The 17,465-nt window shown below is 39.7% G+C and overlaps 1 protein-coding gene across 2 annotated transcripts in view; it reads right to left on the bottom strand.

Annotated features, from left to right (window-relative positions):
• The window catches only part of LOC133459786 (active breakpoint cluster region-related protein-like), a 138,560-nt gene that overhangs the window by 71,717 nt on the left and 49,378 nt on the right, over window positions 1-17,465 (bottom strand). For both annotated transcript variants that reach the window (XM_061740071.1, XM_061740072.1), the window contains exon 2: window positions 1,479-1,660. In XM_061740071.1, coding sequence (XP_061596055.1) covers window positions 1,479-1,660 — 182 coding nt within the window. The remainder of the gene's footprint in view (window positions 1-1,478; window positions 1,661-17,465) is intronic.

The raw sequence follows: 17,465 nt of genomic DNA, 5'->3' as shown, positions 1-17,465 counted from the left end.
TTGTTGCTAGTTGCATTAAAGACCATCTGGTTCAGTGATCACTTCCTGCTGATGTCAATGCGCCCCCTGCAGTGTGCTGCAGGCAGTCCAGTTACTGGGGCTCGACCTTATCAATTACAGGTGGTAAAGATCTGGCAGCTAAAAGACAAACGCTCCATGAATCCTGGATCCTAAGTAAAGAAATCGTGGCTTACGGCTCATCAGCTTTTACTGTTTTATATACGAGAACATGCTGGTGATCATTGTCGCCAATTAAGGAACATTTCAATGCCTTCTTCATTTATTTATTTTTCTAATAATTCAGTCACCTGTGCAGTAGGTTTTGGTTTAAATTAGATCATTTTGATGAAGGATTTCAGCCAATGAAGAGCTCAGCAATAGAGGATTTATAGGTGAACAGAACCTTACAACAGATTTTGGTTCAGAATCTAAACTCTAGATTTGGTCTCACATACTGTACAAATAAACTGTTTGGGGTGTAGTTTGCGTGGCAGGAATGATTCTGGAAATAAATATTTATTTTACAGCTTATGTGCTCATGTTAGTGTTGTATAAACTAGTGCGATTTGGATATTGTGAAGCTCTTCTTCAAAGCAGTTACTGTATGTGTAGGATCTACTGCCACCTCGCAGGAAACTAACATGACTCATGCCTTCAAAGAGAGAGAACCTACTACAAACCACTGAAAAGACGATAACTGCTCCATAAAGCACACGTTTGGTTTTCATCCTGAGCCTGTAGTAACAGTGGTGGCCGTGCAACATCTTAATGACTCTAAAAGCTACACGTACACTTCCCATGATGCCTACTTCTGCTTCCTTTCACAGAGTGGATTTTAACAAAGACTAAAATATCAACTCCTGCACTGAATCTAAAATCTTTTTCAGACCAAATCAAATTCATTTCTAAAAGATAAGAGGTTTACAGAACACCACTGAAGCCCACGGCTCCGATACAGGTCGTAAGCTTTAGCACAGAGTTTTCAATTTTCATTAATTTGTGTGCGACTATTAAAGCTCACAAATAAACTAATCCTTTTCATAAAAATACTGACCAGTGCTTGTATGATATTTTATTCATTTCGAACATCTTAGTAAAGAATTTGAAGTATGGTAAAAGATTATAACAACAAGTGAGTGTCATGAATGAAAACCAGAAAAACTGATATTTGACAAAAACAAGGATGATGTGGTGCTGGGAGGGTATAAATGTTTGAATAAAATCAGGAAACAGTCTTGTGACTTTGTAAATACTGGACTTTCTGACATCATTTGCTGAAATACTGGATGACAAGAGAGAAAATAAAAAAAAATACTAACATATTTCTATCTTCTTGACAATGCAGTATTATTGTGAAAAAAAAAAAACCCCAAAAAGCTCCCATTGAACTGGACACATCACGTAACATGACGACTAAAACCAGTTTAACAGGACACACTAAACCGTATCCCCGCCTCCTTATATTTCTGTGTCCTTACCCCAGGCAGCAGGCCCTCTGGTGGTGTGGGGGAGACACTTTCTCCATCAGGCCCCTGGGGCGCGCACAGCTGGGGTGACATGGTGGGAGATTCGTCTATATAGGGCAGTGTCTCCGAGCCATCCTGGGACTTGCCATCCTCTGCTCCGTCCCCCTCATAGCCATCTGTGTTATAGTTAAAGTCTGGAGTCCAGAGAGAAACAGGGAAGAACAGACAGCAGCGAGAGGGAGTGATGAGGAAAGGGGGGTAGACAAAAAAAGAGAAAGATACTGGTTAGCAATTCATTACTTGAAAAAGGCGATCGGTCCAAACTTTGCGTATCTGCTGAGAATAATGCATGTCCTCAGTACCATCATCAACTACCAAAATCTCATACTGCACAATTTATTTTCCCAAAACTATGACATAAAAAAGAAACCTGTTGTACATGCTTCATTAATTAATTTGAAACAATATAAGGTGCATGAAACAGTTTGAAATGGCTGAGCTGGAGCAAAGAACAAATTAAAATGACACACCAATCAACTCCTGTGTTGAAGAAGCTACAAAAACAATACATTTGCCTTCCAACTCATCTATTTCCATTTTCATTTCAGATCCGTGAAAATGCAAATCAGTCTTAAAACAGTTGCACGTTAGGCTGAGTGTCAGAATTCAGGCCAAAATCCATCCCCTGAGAGCGAGACAGGCGTTCAGGCCTGAGCAGCACTGACAGCTCTGGTGGAAGGGAACAACGCTGACTACAAAACATCTCCTGCTTTGCCTTCAAGCAAGGAAAACTGAGGAAAAACAAAATGGCTAGGCAAGATGTATACATTCTGAGTCCGATAATGGAAATCTTATGTTGTCATCTGTTATGAAAGAAGAGGTATAATTTTGGTAAACGCGACTAATCGTGATAACCCGGCTGAAGCTACAGCACAAACTAATGAAAAAGGGAGGCAATTAGATTAAATTCAACTGGATGCACTGTTTATTGTGTCAGGATTGGTTTACACTGTAGCCATACTTCATTCCTGGGGTGTTTCCTGATGGAATAAATCCTGTTTAACTGACAGGAAAACCATGGACAGATTAAAAAAAAAAGCAAATTAAAATGTTTCAGAAGCTGGCTGCTTGGGAGATATGTTGGTATATGTAAATGTTCCACCCAATATGTACTCAAAAGACAAGGCAAAGGATGTCAGACAACTCTAACAAGGCATAGATGAGAAATAATTGGAAAACAAATCTAGGGATCAATTCCCACTGGGACAATTCACATCAGCAAGCTAATATTGCTGCATGCCTAGACTGCAATCAGTCATCCACTGACATGCAGCACGAGCCACAGACACTGGACCACACGCCCGTCAATCAAGACAAGAAAGGAATAACCCAACTCCATCTGTTAGTTGCGTGCAAGAGTCTGTGTGGACCGTGAAGAATCGCGGTTACCATATGGTTTATTTGTAGCTGTCACACAAATTGCTTACAAATGGACTCAGTGAGGCACATGCAGAAAATTCTGATTATCCTGGAGTCGAGCAATGACGGAGCATGAAGAAGAACATGACACATTATGGCGAGGAGCGGGTTAAAACACTGGCCGGCTCTGACTGTTGCACTCCCACCATGGAAGAGATCTGCCCTCAGATGGATGAGAGTTTATGCCCTTGTTTCTTGGCTCTCAGTTTCTTCATTTGTTCATTTTATTGTTTTACCCTTGTGAACACTTTCCTCCTGATGGCTTGATTTGTTATAATGTGTTCTGGGAGTTGTTGTGAGCATGAGAGAAAAATCAGAGAACGCTTTCTACCATCCAAGGTATTCACCTCATGTTAAAGTGCTCATCAGTGTCTACAAAAGCTTGGATATCCTTCCAGCTCATAACTATTTCTCTAAACCTCGACTCTCAGCCGGAGGGATATATATGGAGCGTAGTGCTTAGAGAAGAAACCCTTTCATATTTGGTGCACTGAGCAAAACACTTTTATCTAGATGAGCACCAATGTATGCCAACCCCCTCCCCTTTTTTTCCAAAGAAGCATACAGAAGTATGATTCCTCTATTTACAGACACATAAAGAGGCAGCAAAAGTCATTAAGAAATATATGATCCCAGTGGTGTTGAACAGGGAGGCGAGCCGAAGTATCTGCTTATTTTCTATCAACTGTGAATGCAAAGGATGCTTAACTGTTAATGTGTGTCATTAGGGTCATGTAGTGTTTGTATGAATCACTTCAACAGCAATTTAGCTGTTGAGTGGTCATTATTCCAACTCATTATCACTGATTAGCCATATTAATGCAGCTCTACAGACAGAGATAAAAGAAAGAGCAATTGTGAGACTCACTTGGCTAGGCTCCTGCTGCTAATTTTCTAAACAAGATTAACACCCAAAACAGCTGCACAGCAGAGGACAGTAATTTGCAGAAAACCTCGCAAGCAATAGTTGTGATATTTAGGACTACATTCTCTGGCACTGAAGGTTTAAATTTGTCTTGAGGGATACATTTATCATTTTTAGACCAAAAGTCAGTTGTCCTGATGTGAAATATATAATGACTGCATTGTGGCTTACCAGTAAAACACATATAACATTACACTACATTACAACTGACAGATGTTTTTATCCAAAGTGACCTACAACTGAGGAAAAACAATCAAGCCACAGTAAACACAGTAAATTTCAGCGGAAGTGCAGTTGAGAGATGCACGTGAATGCGGGTTAAAAGGTAAAGAGTTAAAGTTGTTTAGCATAGATGGTGCTCTTGGGAAAAAAAAGGGTTTTCAAGAGCTTCTTAAAAAAAATAGAGGGACAACCCTGCTCTTGTTGCAAATGGTAACTTGTTCCACCATTGAGTAATTATGAAAGAACAGTCTCTGCAGAGAACGTCTTGTGTGAAGAGAGGGCCAGGCCAGTCGTTCTTCTAATGACCACAATGCCTGGGAAAGAGTGTACGCTCTTAAAATTGAGTTTAAATAAGTAGGTATTGACCCTGCAGTCCTTTTGTAAGCAAGGGTAAGTGACTTGTATGTGAATATAGCAGCAATGGGTAGCCAGTGTAGGTCAATGATCAGAGGTGTGACGTCCCTTTTTTAGTTGATTAACGACCAGACATACTGTCGCATTCTGGATGTTCTGTAGAGATTTTAATCAGCTGTTAGGCCAGCTAGGAGGGCATTGGGTTAGTTGAGGGAGAATATAACTATGGCCTGTACTAAGAGTTGAGTGGCATACTGAGTCCGGCAAGTCTTCTCTTTTTGTATCTTGTAAAGTGCAAAGCAACATGACCGGGAGTCCGAGGCAATATGGCCAGAACACAATAACTGGCCATCAATCCTGACATCCAGGCCTTTTACAACCATGGCAGTAGTGACGGTAAAAAAAGGCAATATTTATCATGATATTGTGGTTGATCGAATGATGAGCAGGGATAACCAGTTTTACACAAGTTAAGCTGAAACTGGTGTTCCTTCATCGATGCAGATAGGCGAGGCAAACACTTCAATTATCCTGGGTTGGTAATGTATACAATGAAATACAAATTCTGTCGAGCCTTTTTCTAACTTTCCAGTTGTACAGTCAGTTAGCTTTGAAACTTTGGAACATCACAACATTTCCTACCATACTTATGCGGATGACACACAACTCTATATTTCAGTGTCACCACATGACTACAGTCCCCTGATCTCATTGAGTAACTGTATTCACCAAATCAATTAGTGGATGTGCCAGAATTTTCTCCAGCTAAATGCAGAAAAGACAGAGGTGATAAGTTTTGGCCCTAAAAATGAAAGGGAAAAGATCAGCGCTCACCTTGGCTCCATGTCATTGACAGCTACGAATCAAGCCAGAAATCTTGGTGTAATTATTGACTCAGACCTGAACTTCAACATTCATCTAAAGTTTATCACCAAATCTGCCTATTACCACCTGAAAAACATTGCTAGAATTAAGGGTATTCTGTCTAAATAAGACATGGAAAAACGTATTCATGCATTCATTTTCAGTAGGTTGGATTATTGCAATGTCATCTTTACAGGCCTTAACAAGAAATCTATCAGAAAGCTGCAGCTGATCCAGAACCTGCCGCCAGAGTCCTTACAAACACCAGGAAACTGGACCACATTACACCGGTCATGAAATCACTACACTGGCTTCCAGTTAGTCAAAGGATAGAGTTTAAAATCTTACTGCTGGTCTACAAAGCACTGAATGGTCTTGGACCAAAATACATGGTCGATCTGTTAGTTCCCTATGAAGCTCCCAGACCCCTGAGGTTCATCTGGATCTGGTTTGTTGTGGTTCCCAAGAACCAGAACCAAGCAAGGTGAGGCAGTTCAGTTATTCTGCTCCTCACCGGTGGAACAAACTTCCTGTAGACCTGAGGTCTGCTCCAACTGTCAGCTCCTTTAAATCAGGATAAAAACATTACTGTTTACTGAAGCATACTCCTAAATTAAACCTGCTGTACTCTACTGCCCTTATTTTTTTTTTAACAGCTTGTGCTTTTTATTATTTTACTTCTTTTCTTATTCTTACCTATTTGTTATTATGTCTTGCCGCTTTTAATGTCAATGTAAAGCACTTTGAATTACCTTGTGTTGAATTGTGCTATATAAATAAATTTGCCTTGCATTGCCTTGCCTTGCCTTGAAAGTACAAAGTTCATAATTAATTAAATAATACAGATCACTTATGATAGCATCTATTTTATCAAGTTCCTCAGAAAAGGATTAGCTAAGTGTTGAATTTTTGTTATTATTTTCTAACAGTCAGATTATCAAAAGTTATTCAAATTAACACATTTCTACCCAATTTTTAATTCAGTGAAAGTCTGCGTTTCAAGAGTGTTATCTGTCCCACGACTGAAGGACAATAAATAGCACAGCTCCCTTGAGACTACAAAGGCAGATTGAAGCTGTTTTTTTATGAATGAGGTCCACCTGCCATCATACTACCTGCACTGACAATTATTATGTGATTGCAATTTGGTGATTAAAGTTCACAAGAAAAGAAAAATATCACTTCTCCTGAGTGAGGTTTTTGGCATATTTATGTCTGATACAGCACTTCTATATTTTATACCACTTTTACCAAGGTCTTTGATTATAATTTTTTTATAGTTTTTACCTTGTCTGCACACATTAATGGTTAATACCATGCTGGTAAGAACCTAAAGCATATATATGTGCAATTTGGATATAAAATACTTTTTTTTATATGTCATATATATTTATTTTATTAATATATATTTATTTTATATATATATATATATATATATATATATATATATATATATATCTATATCTATATCTATATATATATATATATATATATATATATATATATATATATATATATATAGGTCTGGATCTAAAGGGCACAAGACCTTCTAATGAGGTCAGACCACAACATTGAACCCTTGGAGTTGTCAACCTGTTTGCCATAATAGGAGGTTTATATTATATTATATTATATTATATTATATATATATATATATATATATATATATATATATATATATATATATATATATATATATATATATATATATATATATATATATATATATATATATATATATATATATTGTCATGAACTGACTTCGTCATGACAAAAATGGGAGACGACACACAGGGATAAATGTTCAAAACAATGTATTTATTTATAATTAAATCAATCAAAATATATGTAACGGGTAAGGTGAGGTGTGAGTCATCAGTTTGATCAGTGGTGTATGGCAGGTGTGGATGTGTGTAAGTGTAGTGTATGTGCAAGTGCAGAAAACTAAAGACAAACAAACTCAAAGCAACCAAAAAAGAAAACCATGCTTACTGAGCAGGGGAGAGAGGCCAAATGGCCCTGACCAGCCTGCTTAAATATTGGGCCTGATTGGAGTCAGGTGTGCCTCCTCCTCTAGGCACACCCATGCAGGCTGGTCCCCTCCTCCTGCACATGAACAGAACACCCTGTTAAGACAGGGTGGGTCATCACAATATACATATATATATATATATATATATATATATATATATATATATATATATATATATATACACTCCACCCGTCTGGATCAGAGCACCTTGTGTCAATGCGCTTGGTCTGACGCAGTTGTATTGAACAACAGACACGCGCAGCTGCGCAGAGACATTATTATTATTTCGTTTATTTCGGCATGTTTATATAGACACATTTCATCTCCAGAACATTATACATTGCATACTCAGCACATGACGAAAAGGGTACGGGAGAAGCTGACGCTTATCAAAGTCCCGCCCCGTTCTATGTAAGATTCATGATCACATCAACAACAGAATTCAGTAAGATACATAGTTTACCACATAGCAATTTGTCTAATTTCATCCTTCACAGTCCAGATAGCATGTATGTTTGTACACGTGTCCAGTCCACTCATCCTGATCACCGTTCCTGTGATTTACTACTGTGTCCACTGTTCAGTTATTTTTATGTCCAAGTCTCTTTTTGCATGCAATCCACTTTACATCAATCAGCAAGCACATCATTGCACATATATTTATTGATATGCACAGACTAGTACACATTTAGGTCTGTAATGGAACGTGACTGTTGATATTTATAAGGGAAAGAAGGGAAAGAAAAAAAAAAAAAAAACGGCCCATAGCGCGAAGCCCTTGGGGCACGAGGCCCCGTGCGGTTGCACGGTTCGCACACCCCTTGCGGCGGCCCTGTGTATGCGTGTGTGTGTGTGTGTGTATGTGTGTGTATGTATGTATGTATATATGTATATATATATATATATATATATATATATATATATATATATATATATATATATGTATATATGTGTGTGTGTGTGTGTGTGTGTGTGTGTGTATATGTATATGTATATATATATATATATATATATATATATAGATTCGCTGCTAATCCAGGACACGAGAACACACATGGAGGCGCACATTGAGCACTGGAAACCATCCCAGGTCCCGAGACCCAATCACAGCTAGGCTAAGCTACCGCAACTAACTAACCCGCAAAACTACAGAGCGAGCATGCAGGTGCACGGGCCGATGTATATGTCTGTGTGGCTGTGTGTGTGTGTGTGTGTGTGTGTGTGTGTGTGTGTGTGTGTGTGTGTGTGTGTGTAAGTAATAGTCCAATCAATGCTCCACCTGAACTGTAACTATATTGGAGGAGGGAGGGCGCAACCCCGCCACCCGAGAGACCCGAGGCCTACAAGGAAGAAACCGGAACCCAGGCCACCAGCAACTCACAGAGGGCGGGAGGAAACCCACCGCCAGCGAGGCCCGCCCCCTCCCAGCGGCAGCCGAGGAGACCCGCGGGCGGGGCCCCCACGACCACAGGAAGAGGCAGCCAGGGAACCCACGGCGGAGGACCGTGACCCAGGCGAACCTCGACCACCCGGCGTGGGCCGGACATGCGACCAGGAGGCCCTCACCCTCCAGGACAACGACCCCCACCCGGCGAGAGGCCAGCCTGCCCGAAGAGACGGATCTTTGATTATAATTAATGAGCTTCTGAGATCACAAGAAATGACGCTGCATCTCAGGAGATGCTCCGATTTCAGTATCTGATAAAACATCAAGTGGTTGCAAGGACATTTTCCTGTGTTGATGGAACCATATGACAGTCCTTGCACACATGTTTATATGCACACAGTGACAGGCTAAAACGCAGGCTGCCTAAGTCAGCTAATGCATCCTGACAATCCCCGTCTGTCGCAGACATAAAAATCAATGGTGTAGTCAGTCTATGAAGAAATAATTTATCAGGGGAGAAACTCCCACCTGTTCTGTAAGGCACTTCTCGGGACTAATCTGGGGACAGGGTTACGATAACATGTGACAAAACAGGAGAGATCATCTCAAGTAAGAAGGACTGAACCACAGAAGGACCTGTTAGAAAATCAATACAGTCTACACTACAATGTAACAAACCAACAAACAGTGCCTCTGTCAAATCGATCCGCATGCCCACACACACATATCCAGAGATACTGCACAGTCAAACACAGGCTGATCTGACTCACCATTGCTAGAGAAGAGAGAGCGAACACTACAAACAGCCTCAAAGAAAAAAGCCATAAGTCTGTTGACGGGTGACTGATGAGTGTCGTTTGACCAAAACTACTTTCACCGGCTGTTATCCATGCCAATCAGTCCATGCCTACAACTGCTGCTTCTTTGACTCACACTCAACAACGCAAACTGAGAGTCCAATGCATTTGTAGCCAGCCAATGAAAGGGTGATATGAAAATGAGAGAGCCAATCAGGGGCTATTCAGCATTGAATACTTCTACTGTTTTACATCTTTCAGGTACTGTGGCACTCATTTACCTGAAGGCAGTTATGTTGCATTCAGTGTCACCAACAGCCTAAGAGGAAATAAACAAATATATGCAAAGGGAAGTTTACACATGGAAGTTATAAAATTTACTGAGAGCAACCACGTTTCTCTTTTCACTGAAAACTGCCATCACTGCCACCAAAAGAAACATCTTTAAGGATCATATCCATAAATATTGCTATTGTATTTCTAGTGTATGAACTGCAGATACAAAACACACTATACAACAAAGCTATACAATACTGACTTTTGATTCAAATATTAGGCAATTTATCGCGATGGAGCCATTTATCCAAAAACCTGATAGCTGCTACTGTCGTGGCCCAGGTTTTCTGTAAAGTTTTGGGCGTCTTTTCTTGTTTTCTTTAGTTTTGTTCTTCCGTTTGACATGTTCCCCGTTTCTTGTGTGTTTATTTTTGTTCAGCCCCCATTGATCCCGATTGTTTTCACTTGTGCCTTGTAAAGGCTGAGTTATGGTTCTGCGTCAAAACGACGCTGTGCCTACACCGTAGGGTACGCGCCGTCACTGACGCCGTCACTTACGGGGGGGTTGGGGGGGGGTACTGCACCGCGGCGAAATGGAGTGACGGAGAAGTCCGAAGGATTCACGACGGCGTCACGGTGACGGCGTAGGCACGGCGTGGATTTGACGCAGAACCATAATTCAGCCTTAAGCCCCTGTGAGTAAATATTGTCTCGTCATTCCCTTCCCTTGTGCTAGTAGGTCTGTCTTTTACTCGCCTGTTTACCCGTCTAAGTATTGGTCACCTTTTGGATTTTCTAACAGAGGCATTTTTGGATTTACTTTTTGGATTACCTGTTACCTTTTTGTTAGTAATAAAAATATTTGTTTTGAACTCCTGCCGCTTATGAATCTCCTGCATTTGGGTCCCGAAACCTCACCTCATGACCAAAAAAACAAAAATCAAAACACACAAAAAAACAAACATTTAAAGCTAATAGTCTTCTGATTTAGAAATTATTAGACGACATGTACTGATGCAAGCTTCAATGTATTTTTTACAACACAGGTTTGGAGGTTTCCAGAAACAAAAACAAAAAAAATGAAGAGAAAAAAAAGAAAGAAAAATATTCCCCCGCTCCTGATGCAGCAACAACTCAGTTCAGAGATAAAGTACTTCAAGAAGCGTAGAAGCAAGGTCTGCCATTTCTATTGGATTTCATTTCTACTTTACATACAAGTATATATACTGTATATCCGTGTCAGCAGGAGAGAGCCTCTCTTTAAATTCATTACTAGAGATCTTCACTGAAACCTTTCAAAATGTGGGAAAAATGTAAATGAACTAATCGCAATGAGGTTTAGTTTTCTGATTCTGAAACTTTGTATTTCAACAGACATTTCATCATTCTGGAAAACAGAATTGTGAAACTTTTAGGTCACTTAGCTATTTGAATAACAAACCTTACACAGAAATGCAAAACACACACATTGGAAGTGTTTTGACTTTTCGTACTACTTTGAATACACCTTTGGGTTACATGTGTGTGGCGTTGTTCTTGTTCACACGCTGGGCTGTGCGCTGATGGAGTGAGAGCTATGACGCCCTGCTAATAAGCAATGACTTGCACTGGAAAACCTTTTAAACTAAGCAAATACTGTACACACACACAATGCACACTGATCTACATTACAATAACTGCCCAACTCAGCTCCTCCATCCATCTGGGTCCAGTTTGCAGTGAGCAGAAGAAAGCATTTAAGATGGCCATTACCAAGTTCAACGCCTGATGAAAGGAACTAGATAATAATGAATGAAAACTGAATGCAACGAAAAACATCTTCAACACCATTCACTATTTGACATTTTTCAATCTGGTTTCCGCACTGCCCATAGTACAGAGACAGCATTATTGAGGGTAACCAATGACCTTCTCATCTCTGCCGACTCTGGATCCCCCTCCCTGCTCATCCTCCTCGACCTTTCAGCAGCTTTTGATACTGTTGACCACCATATCCTCCTAAGCCGTCTACACACCGACATTGGTCTCCATCACTCCACACTGGACTGGTTCACCTCCTACCTTGCTGACAGGACAGAGTATGTCAGCTTGGGATCTTCCAAGTCCCAAACAGTCCCTGTTACGTGTGGTGTCTGCCAAGGATCTGTCCTAGGACCTCTCCTCTTTATTTTGTACATGCTGCCCCTGGGTCGTGTCATCAGCCGACGCGGCATCTCTTTTCACTGCTATGCCGATGACACTCAGCTGTACCTCCGAACTGACCCCAACCTACATTCCACCCCACGTTCCACCGCAGTCTCCTCATCATCACCCACTCAAGCCCTTTCCAACTGCCTGGAGGAGATTAGGGCGTGGATGAGTCACAACTTCCTTCAATTGAACAGTTCCAGATGTTTTTATTGTCTATGTGCTTTTATGCTTTTACTTCTGTTTTTTTATGCATCTTGATTTTATTCCTTTTTGTTTATTTTGTATCTGTAGCACTTTGAGATTATTTTATGAAAAGTACGTTACAAATAAAATGTATTATTATTATTATAAAATAAAATTACAATAATGCCAAAAATCTAATGATAATACATGCAAGTCTACATTCAGAAAACAGAAAAATGTCAACATGTTCATGAAATACCTTAAACTATTTTTTCTTAATGCATTTAAGAATGTTTTGAAGAAAGCCACTCAACTCCACCCTCTGCATCTGCCACGTGACTCTTTAAAATCAATGTTACAGTTTTGTCCAACTCTTTGTAAAGTCAATGAAGCATATGTTTATACTCTATAAGCGATTACTGTGATGGCACAGTACCCATCAGACTTGAACAGCTCTCTGAACGAGATATTTTAGGTCACATGGTTTCATAGAATCAGGGAATGAGTTGGTAGCCACTTCAGACATAAAAAAAAATATATACACTTTAAATCACTAGAAATGTTTTCACTCATTAATAGCATGACCCCTTTCTATTACGGGAAATACTAGAAACACAAAGCAAAGCAGAGAATACAGTCATGAAGAGCCAAGCTTTTTCCTCACTCTCCGTGGCTAACTAGTCTGTGAAACACACTACCTGAGTTAGTAAACAATGGACCTGTAATTGGGGTCAGGCTCTACATTAAAGAGGAGGTCAGAGGTGAAATGCTGAGGCAGGTTGGTATGTACGCCACACTAAAAACCAATTGGAAAAATACCTTTTATCAATACCCAAGGTACCTGTGATATTAACCACTGATGGCTGGAAATGGAAAGACGATGTGTGATGTAGGTCAAGACCTCCAGAGAATCAATGCTGTGATAAAAAAAGGACACCATGACTGCCTTGCAGGTAAGAACTAAATGCTGTTGCATAAGAAACCAGTTGAAACTCCGCAGAATTGCTACAAGGTCTCCACCCACTCACTCACTAGAGGATGTAATGACCTCTGCCCACTGTCAGCTCACATTACTGTTGCTGTTAACCTCTCATGACAGACAGCTCTACATCCACCTGTCACTTACATAACCCCCGTCACTCTTCAGTATCCACGTATAGAACAAATGCTGCAATGATGACCAGGTTGATGCAAATGCTTCCTGCGTGCCAATAAACTGCTGCAGGGGTATCGGGTAGAGGATTTACTGCTCTTGGCAGGTCTGCGCTATTTATTCAAGAGGACATGCGAAACTTTGGAAACTAAGCGAATGCGTGTCCCTGTTTTCTACCTGATGCCATGAAAATGGCTCAAGCAAAGACATGTTACATCCAGATCTGTACCAGTGTTATGGCCCATGTGTCACCATAGCTTGCTTTTATTACCACTTACAGTACCAGTTTGTAGTTTATTTTGGTTCTAAAGCAGCTCACTGGAGTAAACTCGTCACAAGGAACTTGGTTTTGTGTTAACACTGTTATGGGGTAAGACCAGTGTGCTGACACTGAAGTAAAACTCGGCTTCAACTATAAAGTTCAGCAGTGCCAACTATAGTTGCTGCCTGTTTATTACATATAATCTCTTCCCATTTTCTTCAGCTAGCTGCTCATCAGATAAGCTTCCTGTAGTTCAGGAATATAGAAGAACAATATGGAAACTGGGATTAGCGATGATTAAATTATGATCTCTCCTGGGCAGGACACCGATACAACAATATTCGTCATGGTTCATAATGCATAGATACACACTTATAACAACTCTTGCACTGTTCTTGGTGTCCTTGAACACTGTACGTTTTTTGTCACAAGGAAGTGAAATCAAAATGAATGTAAAACAAAATATATATTGATTTATTAATTTGGACTTAAAAAAAACCCAATAAGACAGACAACAGTAAAGCATCAGATTAGCCATAACACAGAGAATAGAATAGCTTCTTTGTGGTGAAAATGTCACTGTGTGGAATATTGATAAGCATGAAAACACATACAAATAATTTTCACCTTGTTTTGCAACTTCTGCAATGCACCTCGGTGAACTAGTGCTTCAACGTGTATGGACGACAAACAAATCAGAAGAAAAATAAATGTTGAATGCAGGCGTCTTCCCAGCTCCATCTCTCTTCTCTACAAGTGCTTGCTCTGGCTGTGCACACTACAAACTAATAAAGCCTAGGAAAAGTTACTGCTGAGAATGTAATCAGGGAGTTGTGCTGCTCAGCAATTTTTCTACAGAAAGGACTGGATTACATCATGCCCTGGAGTCATATAACAGTGTGTGGGCACCAAGACGAAGCCCTGCAAAGTGTTTCTGTGCAGGGGACATAACTGCAGTGGATAAGCACCCAGGCAAACACGCCCCATCAGATGAATCCACATTTCTGTTCATACATATACTGCGTGGGCAGTTACAGTACTTTACAAACAATTATCATGTCATCCATGTTGAGTGCATAGGTGTGTGGATGTCATGCATGTGGGATTGTACCCCTCCCTTACCTGCCATCATCAGGGGGTGACACAGGGGAAATTAAAAGCCTTTATGAAGGCCTGTCTTTAGAGTCCATATCCATTACTCCACTCATGAACAATAGGCATTTCAAAAGGAGTAGCATTACATGAGACTGTTGGGACAGAAGCAGCTGCAATATAGCAACACTGGAAATGTTCTTGAAGTCTACAAATTCAGATGCTTTACAAAACAAAATAAAAGTGGTCTCAGGATATATTATATATTTTTATATTATTATTTTTTTATGTAAAATGAACTCAAATGGAGATGTGTTTGTTCACACCATTAATGTTCAAAAACACCACATAAACCTAAAGCACATCTTTTGGCTCACAAGATGAAGATTTCAATCTTAACCAACCTTACCACCATCCCCCTGGAATCCTCTCAACTGTGAACAACATCCCCATGCATGCACGCACGCGCACATGCACGCGCACACGCACACACATAGTTCATTCACTACATGTTAGTCACATATTCATGGTGGATCGGCAGATGCTTGGAGTCTCAGTGCACAATGACAGATTTCAATCTAGTCTGTTATTGGAGCATTAAATGAGAATTTTATTGGACGTGGAAATCAATTCATCTGAAATGACTGAGCTTGTGGCAAAGCATTTTGTTAATAATATATAACATACTCTCAAAGAAGGAATTCACAACACTCCCCGTGTGAAACATTGTTTAAACCATTAACTGTAGATTCAGGCTTGAAATATCTGCAGGTATGCAGAGTTATGCAGTACTTCCTTAATAAAATATCAGCTTTTTTTTTTTTTTTTAAGAAAAAAGTAGCATAGCTCACTGCAGTCCTGTGGAGAGCATTTTGGCAGAAGATTTACAGGAAAAATGGGCAAAGCCAATGGTAACTCTGAAAGGGGCCTTTAGTTTCCTTTTTTTCCCTTTCCCTGCTCATTTGGCAATGATCTACTCTCTGTGGTTGATAGCTGCAGAGGATGCAGAATCAATTTCCAAAATGGAAAAAAAAAAAATGTAATCCAAATTCTTAATTTACTCGATGGAAATAGCAAAGCCAAAGCACAATAACCCTTAAAAGCCTTGCAGCATGTTATGTTTTTGCATGTGCATGAAATAAGACATACAAGTTTGGCTCTTGAACATTAAAAGGGGAAAAAATAGTAAGAACAAAAAGGAGGTTTGTAACATAAATCAGTTTCTGTGACTGTGTATCTCTGCCTTGTTGATAAAATTGTATGCTTTAATTGTAATTAATGAGAACAAGTACACACGACGATCACCTGATTAGCTCTCCAGCTGCAGCCATCGCTGCGTACCACACAATCAAGCAATCTATAAAATACAGGACGTGAGGATGTTTTAAATATAACGCTACACATGAATTTGATATGAATGAAGGATGATGTTGCAGACAGGCGCAGCAAATTAACTTAGGTGACCGACAACGCGTGGGTGTTTGGACATGGAGGGGTGTGAATGTGTCATGATAACCTTCACCACACACTGACTAGCAGTGCATCAAGAAGGGTTCGAAAGGATAAAAATAGCTGTGCACTTTACATTTGTAATTTTCTTTGGGTAAGCCTTTACAAGCATGAGCCCTAACTTCTGCAAGCTGGTTGCTTTTGACCTTCTGAATTAATCTTTATGGCTATGTGCGCATTTCATATAAGTTTAATATCTAATTAAGAGGTGGAATGGTAGAATGTTATACCTTTTGCTGTTAATTTTATGTTAGAAATACATGCTGTGATCAGTCATCCTGAGTCCAGTGAAAATCTTTCAGGTTCTAGACAGTGACTGGTCAAATTTTACAACTCATCTTATTGAAAGGTGTATTTTTCCAAAGCAGTATTGGGAAGACAGGAAAATAAATAGATCACGCTCCTGCCTTTTCAGACAGAGAAGTACAGCCAGTCTCAATCAGACGACTCCTGCACGTGAAAACTGCACTTCAAAAACCTGTAAGTAACCAGGAAGACAGGAAAACAAAAAAAAGACAGGTGTGGAAAAATATGTACATGAGTGGATAGCAAAGCTTTCAATACTACAATAGAGGGAAGAGCAAGATGCACTCTGTATATTGCATCAGCATCAATAAAAAAAAAACAAGGCAACTATAAACAGTTCAAGAACCCATGAATATTAATTCTGCCCAGAGGTACTTTTCCTGTCTATTGATAGTCATCTATTGAATTATGCTCTACACTCCACATTAATGGAGCACTTATAACTGAAAGAAAAACTATTTTTTAACATTTCAAGGATGATGCATTTAATGTAATGTCACATTAAAGAAATGTTGCCAAACCAAATGTGATACTGCAGGTACCACATTAGACCTTGCATAATATTAGGCTGAGCCCTCGACTTAATAATATAACACTCTGCAATCCCCCATGGAGGTGTTCTTTTTATTATCTACAGAAATCAGTTCACAACTAAGAATAATTCAAAGCATGAACCACTTTTTGAAGAGAATATGTTCTAAGTGAGGATTTTCTTCTAATCGCTTCCTGCCGTTAGAATAATGAAATAATCCCTTTATGAAGTTTGGCTTTCCCATCCTGTGGTATTAATCCATAGATACATCAATTTTGAGAAAAGAATAATTTATGGATTAAAAGAGAAACACACGTTCACACCTCACTATTGTATCTGTAATAGTGAACACTGTTAAACAAACCAGTGTGGCGACAATGTGCATTTACTAAGTCTGTGAGTCATCCAGATAAGACCGGAGTCTTTGTCCCTTATT

Source organism: Cololabis saira, chromosome 14 (genome assembly GCF_033807715.1).
Source record: "Cololabis saira isolate AMF1-May2022 chromosome 14, fColSai1.1, whole genome shotgun sequence".
In the NCBI taxonomy this organism is placed as follows: domain Eukaryota; kingdom Metazoa; phylum Chordata; class Actinopteri; order Beloniformes; family Belonidae; genus Cololabis; species Cololabis saira.
This window is presented reverse-complemented; position numbering and strand designations above follow the sequence as displayed.